Source organism: Papaver somniferum, unplaced genomic scaffold (assembly GCF_003573695.1).
Source record: "Papaver somniferum cultivar HN1 unplaced genomic scaffold, ASM357369v1 unplaced-scaffold_54, whole genome shotgun sequence".
Lineage (NCBI taxonomy): Eukaryota > Viridiplantae > Streptophyta > Magnoliopsida > Ranunculales > Papaveraceae > Papaver > Papaver somniferum.
The window spans coordinates 863,512-878,236 of NW_020648082.1; the positions used below are offsets into that span (position 1 = coordinate 863,512).

A 14,725-nucleotide genomic window follows, 5' to 3' on the forward strand; every position below is an offset into this window, starting at 1 on the left:
GTAATTTCTGCATCCAAACCTACCCTCAATGAAAATGAAAGCGAGGGTGTCAGTTCCACGAAACTGACAGTTGAGTCGACAAAGCCAAGAGGCTATTGGGATGGGCCTTTCTCTACCAGTGTCAGTGAGTCCATTTGCGGGGTTACTATATTTCTGACGCTGCCACACTTTAGATTTGGTATTTTTGGGATGTTGACGAGTTTGATAACTGTTTTCACCACGATTTATAAAGGGAATACGAGTCCTACTAAGTGCTAACACCATTTCATCGATCCAACGGCCAGAATCGGTGGGATTTTTTTATCCTATATGAAACGGTATCAACACTTAGTAGAACTAGTATCCCCTTTATAAATCATGGTTTTCACGGGGAGGCGTTTATATATTTGGACACCTATATAATACTCTATTCGTTTTTGGACAAGACCACTTTGTCATTTTAGTCCAAAAATAGGCCAATTAGAAAAATCGATATCTATTTTCCAAAAACGGAGATAGTATAAGAGATATTTTTGTCATTGATCACACTCTTTAAGAGAACAAAGAAACAGGGCATATTTTGGTGATTTTGGAATTTCTCGTAACTGAATTAAGGGTTTACAATATCTTTCATTTATTATTTTTCAAGTAGTTAAACCTTTCATATTGGTTAAGGAGGTGATCAGATATGATAAACATGTTATTTTGATCGAATCATTATTGTTTTTGTTCAATTATTCGTTGTTGCCATGTATGATTGCATGGATATTTGTTTGGGAGCGCTACTAAATGATCATGAATGCATATCTATAGCTAGACTAGGTGTAGTTGGTAAACTTTTAGTGAAGGGGGTAACCGTACCTAAACATTATATTGAGTTGGCTCAATTATAGTTAGAGAATTTTAATAAAATGCCACACTTCCAATTTCCGGTTTAAAAAAGTGTCACAGTTTTCTTCAAAATTTATAAACTACCACACACGTTAACTATTTCGTTAGGGCCCACTGAATCAGTCAATTACGATTGAAAAAGTCCCAAATATATTGTTTCATTACCTAAATACCCTTCTCAATATCTTAACAAAATTGTACGAGGAAAAAAATTCAGATCTCACCATCTTTTTTGTTCTTGTGTGTACGCTAAACGTCCTCTTTCTGTTCTTCTGTGTACAAGCCCTAAACGTGATCATCGGCAGCATCAGAAATTCGAAACTATCGATTGTAAATCATCCCAATTTCAGATTGTGGGTTTTACTAATTCATCTTGTTGATGTTTATTTGGATTTTAATCTATCTTGTAATTGTTAATTTTTTTATTTCCCTAAATTGTGGGGTTCTTGACGAATTTGTGAATTTATCAACTTGTTTTGCAAATTCATTAATTGGGTATTTGTAATTTTATATGAACCCGACGATTCATATTTTCAATTGATTCAATTTGTTTCTTGGGTTTATGAATCCTGAGTATAAGAAGGGAAGAAGAAAAAAAAAAGGGAAATTGGTAGAAAAGGGGAGAGGAATAGATGCGTTTATAGATGTTCATAAGATTACAGCTCAATGGTTCCAATTCGTTTTATATTTGGTTAGAGTTTAAACTCAAAAATCAGATCAAAGTTGATTATGCTGCTGAAAACAGACTACAAGGGAGCTATTGGCTTCGATTTCCAGAGATGTATGTATTAGATAGCTAAAATCATAGAGTTTATGCATGTTCAGAGTGTTGGGTCTCTCCTATTCGTATTTGCAGAGAAGATATCGGCTAAAAAGGAGTTTTAAAATCATGAACAGAGATGTGTATCTTTCCCACCATCGACATGCACATTTCGTGTTCGATAAAAGTCCTCGTTGAATTCTACCACTGAACATACAAAACGTGTTTGTAATAAGTTCCTTAAGCAATTCTATTATCATTTCCATACTACTATTAACCTTGCTGGCCTTACAACCCAAATCTAATAGTAAATGTTAAGTTTGAACGGGGAAGAAGATGAACAGAATTTGAGTCGTAGTTTAGCTCGGTACTTATTCGCAACCCAACTCGGTAATGGCTCGTATTAGTAAGGCGATCAGAATCAGTCCTAGTTAGATGAGTTGGGGGCTTAAATGTCTTTTAAAGGGATGATTTACTCTCACCTATGCACTAACGGATGGTAACTGTTTTTGAAGAAAAAAAATGGATGGAAAAGGTCAAAATGTGTGGCACTAAATAAACTATGAAAAAAACGGTGGCACTTTCTTAAAAATGAAATTGAAAATGTGGCACTTTATTAAAATCCCCTTATAGTTAATCGAAGTTAGCCAGATGAACACTTTTGTATTAACCGCATTCATCTAACACTTCTAGATCAAATATGATGATCAATCAAACATGAAATATAATCAAATGAATCTAATTGTGTTTCAAATAGAGTTGTTCAATTTTTCACTACTTCACGGAAATATATATGAACCAATTGAATCAAAATCGGATTGATTCATGAGAATAAATTCATGAACATTAAGCCACAGTTTGCAAAAATTGCATTCATTAATTCATAAATGTATTTGTACATGAGTATGAAAACATAATTAACTGATTTTAGAACTTTAACCACTAAGTTTGCAAATAGGTACGCAAACTATAGCTTCCGGACTTTGGTCTTGTCCAGCAGTTTGCAAACCAGTATGCATACTGTTGTCCCAGATCTTAACTCAGATAGAACCGTTCGCATACAGGTATGCAAACTTGGTTCCCGGACTTTAACAGTTAAAACCGTTTGCATACTGATATGAAAACAAGGTTTCAGGACTTGAATCATACCAGAACAGTCTGCATATTGGTATGCATACTATGTTGTATCCAGACAAAGGTTAATTTGTTCTAAACTCCCATTTCAATCATTGAAACATCCTTAGAAGACGACAATAGATGTCTCACACGAACTATTAGCTTATAAGTAATTTTCAAGTGATTGACTGATCAATACGAGACACTACGAGTCGACATCAAGTGATTGTCTCACAAGAATCATGTAAGATGTTTCAAGGCGATTCTCACAACAAATAAATTGTTTCCAACTAAACTCGTCAAGAGTATGATGAAAATAGCTAAAGAAAAAAGCTTCCAACACATATTTCGAGAAATAGATAACCGAGTTACACTCAGGTCGAAATATCAAATGTGTATAATATAAAAGTCTATATATTTATACAACTTTAGTCTCATTAGGAGATAGAATATAATAGACTTCTGAGTGATAGATACGTTTTGGTCTCCACATACCTTTTCTGATGATGTTCCTCCAAGCTCTCCTCAGTAGATCTTCTTCTTCAATCGGTAAACGCCTTGAAGTCTAAATCTCAACTACACATTTTATCCTAATCTGAGACATAGCTATAAGTAGATTATAAATCAAGAATTATAGTTTTGATCACCTAAACTTGACAAACAAGCTTGAGATAGCAACTCCCCTTTGTCAAATTTAGTGACAAAACTATTAATACATATGGATTAAAAAATAAATAAATTTTATAGCTTCCGCATCCATCATGCTTGATTTCCTTGGTTCTTCAACATTCCTTGAATTCTTCGCCACTCCAAGTACTCCAGTGATTCTGAACGTGTTCAAATCAGCATCATTGTTGTTGAAGATCCGTATCCATAACAATAAGAAAACATATGTTTTCAATCATTGTTATACAATGTCATAATATTATTAGATAGCATCAAAGTCCAATTGTATTACTATGGTGATATTTTTCACTCCCCATTAGTCAATAATTTCGTCTCACAATGAAAACCACTCCCCTTACATAATGATCCGTAAACCATATGTATGTAGTGTGAACTACCAAATAATTCTCCCCAATTTTTTCAATATAAATTGGCAAAGATACGAAAGGTACGTGATCATAATGAAATTCTCAAAGAGATAATTCATGACTAAAAGAGATCATACAACCTTTTTTTCGATGATTTCACATAGTCGAAACTTAGTGTATTCGTCAAGGATTTTATAAAGATACAAGATAACTCCTACAATATTCCACAACCGCATTCCCCGCAAAGTTTTGACAACTAAGCACAAGTTCAATTAAGAACTCTCCCCCATAAAACGTCATTCCTGAAAGAACAACAATAGCGACCTTGATTACTTTAACAAGAAAAGAAGGATTTCTTTGGAAATTAAAAAATTACATGAAACATGAATTTGTATCCATAAAACTCGAATAAATTAATCACAAGAAGACTTTATAGATTAATTTAGTCGGAAATGCTCAATATAAGAAAACTTACAGAGCGATACATTACTTTCACATAGAAGTGGATCAGGAAAAGATCAATGCTGCAGAATATTCAAAATTCCATTCTATCTTTTATCTATATTTGCATAAAGACATAATATACTTGACTTTTGACATATATGATATAATCATAGTTCACGGACATAAACACACATATCACATAAAATATTTTCGCAATATATAAAACCATTAAAGATTAATAATGCAAAATCATCTTCCAAATAACTTAGAATTTAAATAAATAAATCTAAAACATTACAAGATGAAAATCATTGGCGATAACTATGTGTAATCACGATTTGCTATTCCAAACCCTAGTTATCCTTCTTAAACACAAGAATAAATTCTCGTAAGATATTTCCTAGATATTAAGATTCTTGAAAAAAAAATTATTGTCCCCGAACACCTTGTCGTCAACAGACGTTGGAACATAAGGTTCATGAAGAAAGGAGTCAATTCCAACAAACCTTCTTGACTGATACCGAACCAGGGCCTTCGGAATTTCAAGAGAACTTAAGACAATAGCCTTTATTTGATGCATCTTCATTCTTGTTTCTTTCAGCTCTTCAAGAACACCAGAGAACTTCTGAAGATTTGAGGGGTTGGCCCTTAGTTTCTTCATATTCTTCCTTTTTCTCTTCAAAGTTGTAGAGGAATGAGATTTACCTTTGTTTTTCATGATTGATGTCTTAACAATCATATTAACATCTTTTCCATTAGAAAATATGATGCTTGGAGTCTCCATTCAAATATGGGGTTGTGAGAGAACTACACAAAACTATCTCCACATGCAATCTTTTGATAAAAAGAGTTTTCAGATAAGGAAAAAGGAATGTAAGGTTACGAAACCTATATACAGAGTAAGTAGGATTCACGTACGAACAACTCTCAACCCTAAAAAAAGGTAGAATTGTCAGTTTTAACCCTCTTTTACCAATCAAACAGGGTAAACCTTTTCAATACCATGAAATGGTCAACATAATTCCAACAATAAAACAAAACAAAAAAAATTCTTTTCCTAAAACCTAATTGTGCATGACTTCTTGTCTCTTTGAATTCAGGCATATGAGACAAAATACACTTTCAACACAATTAGAATGTGTTGGGGTGAACAATAATTTGTTCACCATGTGATTCTTGTATGGAAATCTCAATTCCCTTTTTCATAGAATGTTTAGACCTAGTTCTTTTCTGTATAGGTATAATTTTTTCTTTAGAAATTAACTTCTTCGGAGATGACTTAAGTTTACATACCTCAGATGGATTCGACTTCAGAACAAGTTTAAGTTTGTTTGCTAATCGACTTGCTCTCCGTTGAAGTTTGTTGACATATCTTATTTTATGTTTGTACTTGAAAAAATTTGAGAGTTCATGACCCTTCAAAGTACAATAAGAACACGTGAATGTGGAGGACAGTTCAGGTATCATAGCCGAGCATGCTGCTAAACAAATTGAATTACGTGAAACATGTGAGCTAGAATTTTCAGTAGAAAGAGTAATATTCATTTTATCCTCCAAAGTGGTCGAAGAAGTTTCTCAAGGAACAATATCAAGATTGATGTACGTATTGCTACAATTATCAAAATTAATATTTTCTCCAAGGAGTGCAACACTTGATTTTTCATCTTCATTTGAATCAAAGTAATCCGACATTTCATCAAGAGTTGCAACAAGACCTTTGTTACCATTGTATATTCTACGATTTTGACACTCATTTGCAAAATGACCAAAACCTTTACACTTGAAGCACAATGGCATATCTTCATCATCAGTGTCGACAGTGTCCTTGTTTTTAGGAGGGACATGATCATGAAGTTTAACTGATGATCTGGGTTTATCTCTGGTGAACTGCTTACCTTTTTTTCAAAAGAAAGTCTATAAATTGTCTTATGATCAGAGAGACTGAATTGTCGAGATCCTCATCTGAAGAATCAGTCTCAATAGGATCATCCACAGAGTAACCTACACTTTTACTTTTATCAAGTAATTTAGTGTTTTTTTGTGCTTTGAAAGCAATATCCTTTCCAGACTTGGATGTATGCTCATGATCAAATATCTTTAACTTCCTAACAAGAATATTTCTGGAAAGAGTATCAAGGTTATTTCCTTCAACGATGTCGTGTTTCTTAGAATCGTATCTAGCTGACAGAGACCTGAGAATTTTCATCACAATGTCCTTTTCAGGAATAGTCTTACCCAATGCAAAAGATGCATTAACAATTTCAGACACTTTGTGATCAAACTCACAAATAATCTTCATCAGCCATTCGAAGGTTTTCTCAAACAGAATTCAGGTTTTGAAGCCTAGCTTCTTCTTCAGAGGTATTCCCTTCATTGAAAATCGCGTTTATCAATATCAAAATTTCATGGTGGTATATTGACATCAACAATCTTTTTCATCTTTTGTGTTTGTTATACGGTATGCAAATGCAAAACGCAGAAACAAGTTTAATTCACTTCAGATTTTAAGAGGGGTGCAAGATGCTTTTTATATTTTTTTTTATAATTTTTGGGCTTATTAGACTACATGGTAGTGGGTATTTTGTAATGATTTTTTAGGCACCTCTCCTTTTTATGGGAGACCATGAAAGACTTAGACCATCCATTCTACTAAGATAAGGGGTATCCTAATTACAAGAAATGACCAAATTACCCTTTAAATAAATAATATTCTATTTTTTATTTTTATTTTTATTTTTATTTTAATTAAACCATTTTATATTAATTTAATTTTTATTTTAATTTATTTTGATTTTGGTTTAGTTTGTGATTTAATTTTAATTTAATTTAACTTCTTTAAAAAAAATTTAAAAATTATATTTTTTTTAGTAACATTTTTTAATGTTAATTTTATTTCATAAAACAAATTGATTTTTTTTTAAATAAAATAATTTTTAAGCGTTTGAAAAATTGTTTTTTGGTTTGTAATGATGCTACTAGTGGTGTAGGCAGTTTTATTTTTCACAGATTGGGTGTACGTAGCTATTCATTGTGTGTAGCTATTCAAAAAGGTATTGGAACTCAGCTTGTTACCAGGCTACCAACCAAAGTTTTGTACGAGTCTTAACATTTTGTTTATCGGATTAAAAAAATAATTAATATTTTAGTAAAATATTTAAAAGAAAAACGCGCAATTGGGGGATACCAAAAATAATCGGGGGATATAAATTACTAACCCCATCCAATAGTGGTTGCTAAGGGGTGTTTTTTGGGAGCGAAAAATACTAAATTACCCTTTAAAAACATAAAACTAAAACCTAAAATCAAAATCTATATCCACTCTTTTGTGTAAGTTTAGTCTAGAGAAATCAAAATCAAACCCTTCCAAGTTCATGAACTGAATCATAAACTGAAACTTTATGATTTTGATTTTAGAATATTCTAACCCAAACTTTATGGTTTGGGTTAGAATCATAAACTTAACTTTTCTTGTGCCGGCATTGTGTTCATGATGAATGCCATGTTGATTTCCTCTACCGGCACCGTCTTAGTTTGAATACCATGCTGATACTTTGTGTCGGCATTGTTTTCCATTTGAATACCCTGTGGATATCTTGTGTCGATATTTTTTTTAGTTTGAATACCATGCTGATATGTAGTACCGACATGGTTTTTAGTTTGAATACCATGCCGATATCTAGCGTCGGCATGGTCGATTCCCAAGTATACGGTGTCGATTTGAGGACAAAAACATGCAGAAAATCTTGCACCATGTGCCAGAACTATTAGCAGCATGATAATGAACTTTCTGTGCCGGATGTGTACTTACAATTCAAAATTGGGGAATATTGTACGCCGGCACGGTGAAAGTATGAATATCATGTCGATTTGGTCCCTGCTGGCACTGAGTTTTTCAGGCGTACTAAGGACGAATTCAATGAATAAAAAAAATCAAATTTGAATACATTAATGCATATACATGAGTAATTGTAGCACTTGTATGTTCAGCTCAACTTGTTTACTTTCCTGAGTTGGTTCTTCACCTAAACTTTCACGATCATAAATATCTTAATTTAATATCGTTGCATCAACAAATTCAATGGAAATGATTTATTCTAACGATTATCAAACTAATATATTAACTTAACTAATTATATTTAACCAGTAAACATGATTATTGAAGACTAGATTAGAAATTATATAAATTACCCGGATATGGGTGGCCTGGATTTACTATTTAAATCTTGTTTTGTCATTTTCCATATCCTCCGATTGCGCATTCTTTAAAAAGTCAAATCTAAAAAAAATGGAAAAATGAAATTAAAACTAATTGTTTACGTTTTATTTTATTTTTAAAAAAAATTAGAGAAAAATGTTTTTATAAAAAATTATTTTTTTGTTGTTTATTTTTTTCACTTTTAAGGGCATTTTGGCCATTTACCAAAATATACGGATAAGGGGTGTTGAGTTTTACTTCTAAATACTTATCAAAAAAAAGAAGATGGTCCTCTTCGAAATTTCCATGGTGCCCAAAAAAACGTCCATATTTTGGTCCAACAAGCCCTTGTCCAATATTGGCTACGTACCAACCTCTATGAAAAAATTTAAAATTTGTACCTTTATCTTCTTTGCTAAATTTTTTGTATTTTTATTGATCTTCTTTGCTCTTCTCTCCTTCTTGGGGGTTAGGTTCTTTCCCCTCTAGTTTTTGTTCTCTATTTTCATACAATATTAAATAAATTCTCTCCCGAATTTGCTAAAAAGATATAACAAAAAAAGTAATAAGGTATTGATATTTCAAAATATCTAATTTATCACCATAACATATTATTGTAATAGGTTTGCATTCATGGAGGATCAAGAAAAAGTTGCACAGAACGGTACTGGAACAACCTGTATTGGTGTCCTCCTCATAATAGTGAAACCAGCTTTTTCATCCATGTCTAATTCCTCACTACTAGCACCACCAGGCAATTCCCAGTCGAATGCGAACAAGAGGTTAGCAAGGACAAGTTCTACGACTGCAAGGCCAAATGACATGCCAGGACACCCTCTTCTTCCAGACCCAAATGGAATAAACTGAAAATCCTGACCTTTAAAATCGATGGGATTGTTTATGAATCTCTCTGGACGGAACTCCTCTGCTTCATCCCATAATTTGGGGTCTCTTTGAAATGTCCACACATTGATGAAAACTTCCATGTTTGGTGGAATATCACAGCCACCTATTTTTGCACTGCCTGAAGACCTCCTTGAATATGTTGGTATAGGCGGATGCATTCTTAGCGTCTCTTTAACGATGCATTTCAAGTAGTCCATTTGATTAATATGGTGTTCTTCCACCTTGTTAGTTTTGTTTCCAACCACTCTTCTTACCTCTTCTTGTGCTTTCTTCATCAGTTTTGGATTCTTTATAAGCTCTGCCATAGCCCAATCCACGACAGTTGCTGATGTATCAATTCCGCCAACAAACATGTCCTGTTACAGAAAAACTTCGATAAATTAATAGTCCCGGAACAATTTTATTACTATTATTTCAACGAAATAATCAATTTATGGAGACAAGATTTAGCTTACGCAAACCCAGTTGGACAAGAGAAATTTATTATTTTAGCTAAGTTATTAATTTATCGGAGATTAATTTATCGAAGTTCTGAGATAGAGACATGCAAATATATAGAGGCATAAAGAGAAGTTGACATACCATAATTAATCCTTTCATGCACTCTCTGGTGAAACTGGAGTTATTCTTTCCAGCGTGAGATATAAGTATTTCTTTGAAGCTTTTCTTTTCGTCTTTGTCATGATGACTATGATCTACTTGCGAACTTATACGGATGCTATCGTCGATAATCTGATCAAAGAAAATATTTAATTCTTTAGCGGCATTTCTCAGTTTTGCATCAAATCCACTGACTATATCTAACCATTGAAGCCATGGAAAGAAATCTCCGAAACTGAATGCACCTGCCAATGAATTTGCTTTCTCTATCAACTCAATAAATCCGTCAGTATATTCCTTGTTAAAATTATCTCCGAGAGAACACCTGAATACTATGGCGTTTAACACCGTAAACACTGTCTCGGTCAGATTAACGACGCCGCCCCGCTCGCGAGCTATGTTTTGAATCATTTTATCAACTTCCTCTTCTCTTATATGCTTGAAAGAATTGACCCTCTTTGGACTCAACAGCTCAACAACACAAAACTTCCTTAGTTGTTTCCATTGCTCATTATACGGAGACATAATTATATCATTTCCACCGAAAAAGAGAATTTTAAAAGCTTTTGCAGGGAATCTATCTGCGAAAATAATGTCATGGGTCTTCAGAATATCAGAAGTTGCCTCTGCGGATGAAACAACAAGAGTTGGCTTGCTGCCAAATTTGAAGAGCACCAGTGGACCGTATTTCAAACTCATTTGATGAAGGAATTGGTGAAATAGAGGAGTTATTTGATGAAAATTCCCGATGATCGGAATCCGAGGCGGGGAAGGCGGTAATTTGAGCTTCGGGTTTGATCTAAGTTTCCTTAGGATGCAGAAAATGACATAGGAAAAGAGAAGAGTTAGCAATGGAAGCATGATGGGATGAAACAACATGGCTGCATATATTTTTTTTTTGAACAATGGGCTTTCTCATTAACAAACAACAAGTATTATATTTCATTTTTTTTAATAATTAATTTAGCTACTTACCAAGATTGTACTAATTAATGTATTAATATCAAAAGATTTGTTACCATAATTTTTATCATTAAGCTGGGTCCAGATCCCATGTCCCCTTCTTCCTTGTGCCCTCATGTCCCTTCCTATAATGTATCGACACGTGTCTCTTCTTTAATTCCCATAATTCTTACTGTTAGAAAATCTCATTATTTTGAGAAATGAAAGCCGAAAGATAATCACTTTCCTTTGTTGGCGTTAAACCAAATCTGAACCTAATATCTACTTGTTAATCAACAATGTTTTCTGTTGAAAGGAAAAATCAACACAGTTCATAAATCATGAACGATTAAAAATAAAAACTATTCATGTGCCAAATGATCGTCAAGCATAACGCAAGCTGGATTTTGGTAAGAACATAGATTTCAGAATTTCTTTAGATGCTAATTCTAATTAAGAGTCAAATGCAGTGATAAATCAATTCGCTCGAGAATAAGCAAAGCACAAATTCCAGTAATGTTTGGAGAAGGGAAGGATTGAATATCAATCCCACTTGGTTTGAAGGCTAGTTGATGATCGCAAGCATGAGTTTGAAGGATTATCTCTTAATATCCCATGTTCGTTACGATCATGTTTTAATACTCCATGCCCAGTAAGCTGAGGTAGATGGGGTAATCGTATCATTTTCTAAAACAACATCATCAAAATTTTATTCTACATGAATGATGGACTACTACTAATACCTTCGACAAAATACAAAAATCAAATCAAATTTTATTTTAAGCTTGGGTTTATTTTGTTAACGTACTGCAACTCACTGATGTATCTCATACAATTAAGAAAAGATGAACTTGTTAAAAAAATTAATATTGAGAAGGAATTTGATTCTCTTAGCGCCAACAAAGGAAAGTATTTTATCTTTCCGCTATTGTTTCTTAAAATAACAAAATCTTCAAACTGTAGAAAATATGGGAAGTAAATAAGATACACGTGTTGATACATTATAGGAGAGACACGAGGGCACATGGAAGAAGGGGACATGGGATCTCGACCCCATTAAGCTAAGTGGGTAAGGCAAATGCGTGAACCTTGTCATCTTTTATCTTAAATGATACTTGTCCATATTTTTGGATGAAAATCAATGCATTAAATTTTCAAAAATGATTTCTGACTCTCAAATTCTCTGCGCTCATTGGCCATTAGTCTCGACACGTCGGCATAGATAAATCTTTTCGATCAAGAATATCTTTTTTGATCTTTGTGACTCCCAAAACAACTTAAAAGAAAGCATGATATTTTGGTGATTCTCTTGCAGTAATCACCCATCCTGCAGGCCGGTTCTTTTTTTGAGATTCAGTAAACTGTGGACTATCATAGTAACTGCTAGTTTTTCCTCCCGCGGGAATGAAAGTTAACAAATCGAAATGATTTTAACCAATTATATGCCCACAAATAAGTAAAAGAATAATATAAAATTTTATGGGTTGGAGATAAAACTTTATTTTTCCTAATATTTAGGATTTTATATTCAAAGAACGTCTTAAAAATGATGCCACATATGAAACATCCACATTCACCATTGGAGAAGCTCTATATAATAATCCATTCATTTTTGGACAAGACCATTTTTTTTGTAGGAGTGAAATATCGCACATGTTAGTAAGCATGCGAAGTGAAGACTATATAATTTAAACGAGGGAGATCGCACACATGAAGGTTGAGATGACGCACCAGATGATGTCAGCAAAGTCACGAGTAAGTGTGAAGATCTATGCGAAGTATAGTCTGTGCGAGAACGAGTGAGTGTACAAGAGCGAGTGTATCACATAGAGATTCCGAAAATAAAGGATCTCTTAGCTGTCATCCACTATGTAAATACATATATAAAGAGAAAGGCAGGAGAGAGAGGGGGGATCATTATTATTTTCTTTATCATCTTCTTTCCTAAAAGAGAGCTCCAAACACTCATTAATGGGGTCTCCATGTAATCCAGATGTAATTTCAACAATCATAGTGAACCCTAACCCCGTGGATGTAGATCACATTGATCGAACCACGTAAATCTCGTGTCTATTTATGTTTCTTGCACTTATATTGATAATTAGAAGACTTATTTGATTTGATCTAGAAATTAGTATTGTGTCTTATTTTACATTTTCATCACTTTTATCTTCATTTTCATGTTAAATAAGTTTAGATATAGAAATTGTTAATTGGGCGTTAGTTGTGGGATTTCCTGCAACTACAATTTGGCGCTAGAAACAGGGAGAGAATAAAAGATTTTATCCTACCTGCAATAAATCTTACCATATCTACAAAATTCAGAAGAAAAAGCCAAAGTTCGTGGAGAAAATGGAAGTTTCAATTGAATATTTTCATGTTCAAGAGAAAAAACAAGAGGTAAACCTTTGGAGGAAACAAAGGAATGCGAAGATAAAGATAAGAGGAAGAAGCTGTGATTTCTGTCACAAACAGAAATTCGCACAGATGGTTCAAGGTTGAGCGAACAAGCAATTGGTCACGGGTTCGAATTTGCGCACATACATATTTTTCATTTTCTTCCCATTTCCAGAGGCGCATGTTCGAATCCTCCCACCTTACTCATATTTTTACCAGGGTTTCTCCAAGTGCGAATAATATAATAAGTAAAAGATGTTATACCTTTATTTTGCACGAAGGTGCTTGAACAGTTGGTTAAGGAAGCACCGTGTATGTTCATGGTCGCGTGATCGAATCCTAACACACACATATTTTTTCATTTTCGCACAGTTATCTCGCAGAGTAGAGGAGATGTTGGTCTTTTATTATGATGCAACTACATTTTGGCGTTAGAAACATGAAGGAGTAAAGGATTTTATCCTACCTGCAAGAAATCTTACCAGATCTACAAAATTCAGAAGAAAAAACCAAAGTTTCGAGGAGAAAATGGAAGTTTTAATTGAAGATTTTCATGTTCAGGAGAAAAAACAAGAGGCAAACCTTGGAAGGAAACAAAGGAATGCGAAGATAAAGATAAGAGGCAGAAGCTGTGGTTTCTGTCACAAACAGAAACCCGCATAAATAGTTCAAGGTTGAGCGAACAAGTAATAGGTCACGGGCTCGAATTCGCTCACATACATATTTTTCATTTTTTCTCATCTCCAAGGGAGAATAAAAGAACAACAGAAAAACATTAAGTGTTTACTTCATAGAGGTGCTTGAACAATTTGTTAAGGCAGCAGCGTGTGCGTTCGTGGTCGTGTGATCGAATCCCAACACTCGCATATTTTTTCATCTTCGCACAGTTATCTCGCAGAGTAGAGGAGTAGTTGGTCTTTGATTACTTCGCAGAGGTTTAGCATGGTTCGCACACTTGGTCTAGTTTTTCGCATGAGAGGGTTCGCACACTTGTTCTTTTATTAGTTCGCACGATCTTTGGTTACTTCGCACAGTAATTTCGTACAGAAGAGAATCAACACAGTTGGTCAGTGCGGTACTTCGCAAGGAGCAGGTCATGGGATCGATTCTTGCCTCTCGCACATTTGTTTTTTTTATGCGAAATTTATATAGAATTTCCTATCACACAGTTGGTTTTTGATTATTTCGAATGAGATGCTTGAACAGTTGGTATGGTGCGAGAAAATGCCAGAGGCAGGTCAAGATGTTCAAGTCTCACTTCTCACACTTCTTTTTGTTGTGCAACGTTCATACATTTCAACAGCAACTCGCATAAAATCTAAGTACCACTTTCTTAAAACATTTTACTTTTATAGAAAATAAAAGATTTTTGATTTGGTTTACAAAACGCGATACAATCGCACAATTACAGAGATTTCATAATTACAAAAATTCGAGAAAAATCTCGCATATATCAATTTT

The 14,725-nt window shown here is 33.8% G+C and overlaps 1 protein-coding gene across 1 annotated transcript; it reads right to left on the minus strand.

The window, feature by feature from the left end:
* Positions 1 to 8,992: 8,992 nt before the first annotated feature.
* LOC113343088 (cytochrome P450 71A1-like) lies at positions 8,993 to 10,807 on the minus strand. Its single transcript, XM_026587396.1, has 2 exons — positions 9,908 to 10,807; positions 8,993 to 9,681 (listed from the first exon to the last, which is right to left on the minus strand). The coding sequence occupies exons 1-2, from the start codon at positions 10,802 to 10,804 to the stop codon at positions 9,061 to 9,063; spliced, it is 1,518 nt and encodes a 505-aa protein (XP_026443181.1). The 5' UTR covers positions 10,805 to 10,807; the 3' UTR covers positions 8,993 to 9,060.
* Positions 10,808 to 14,725: the final 3,918 nt, after the last annotated feature.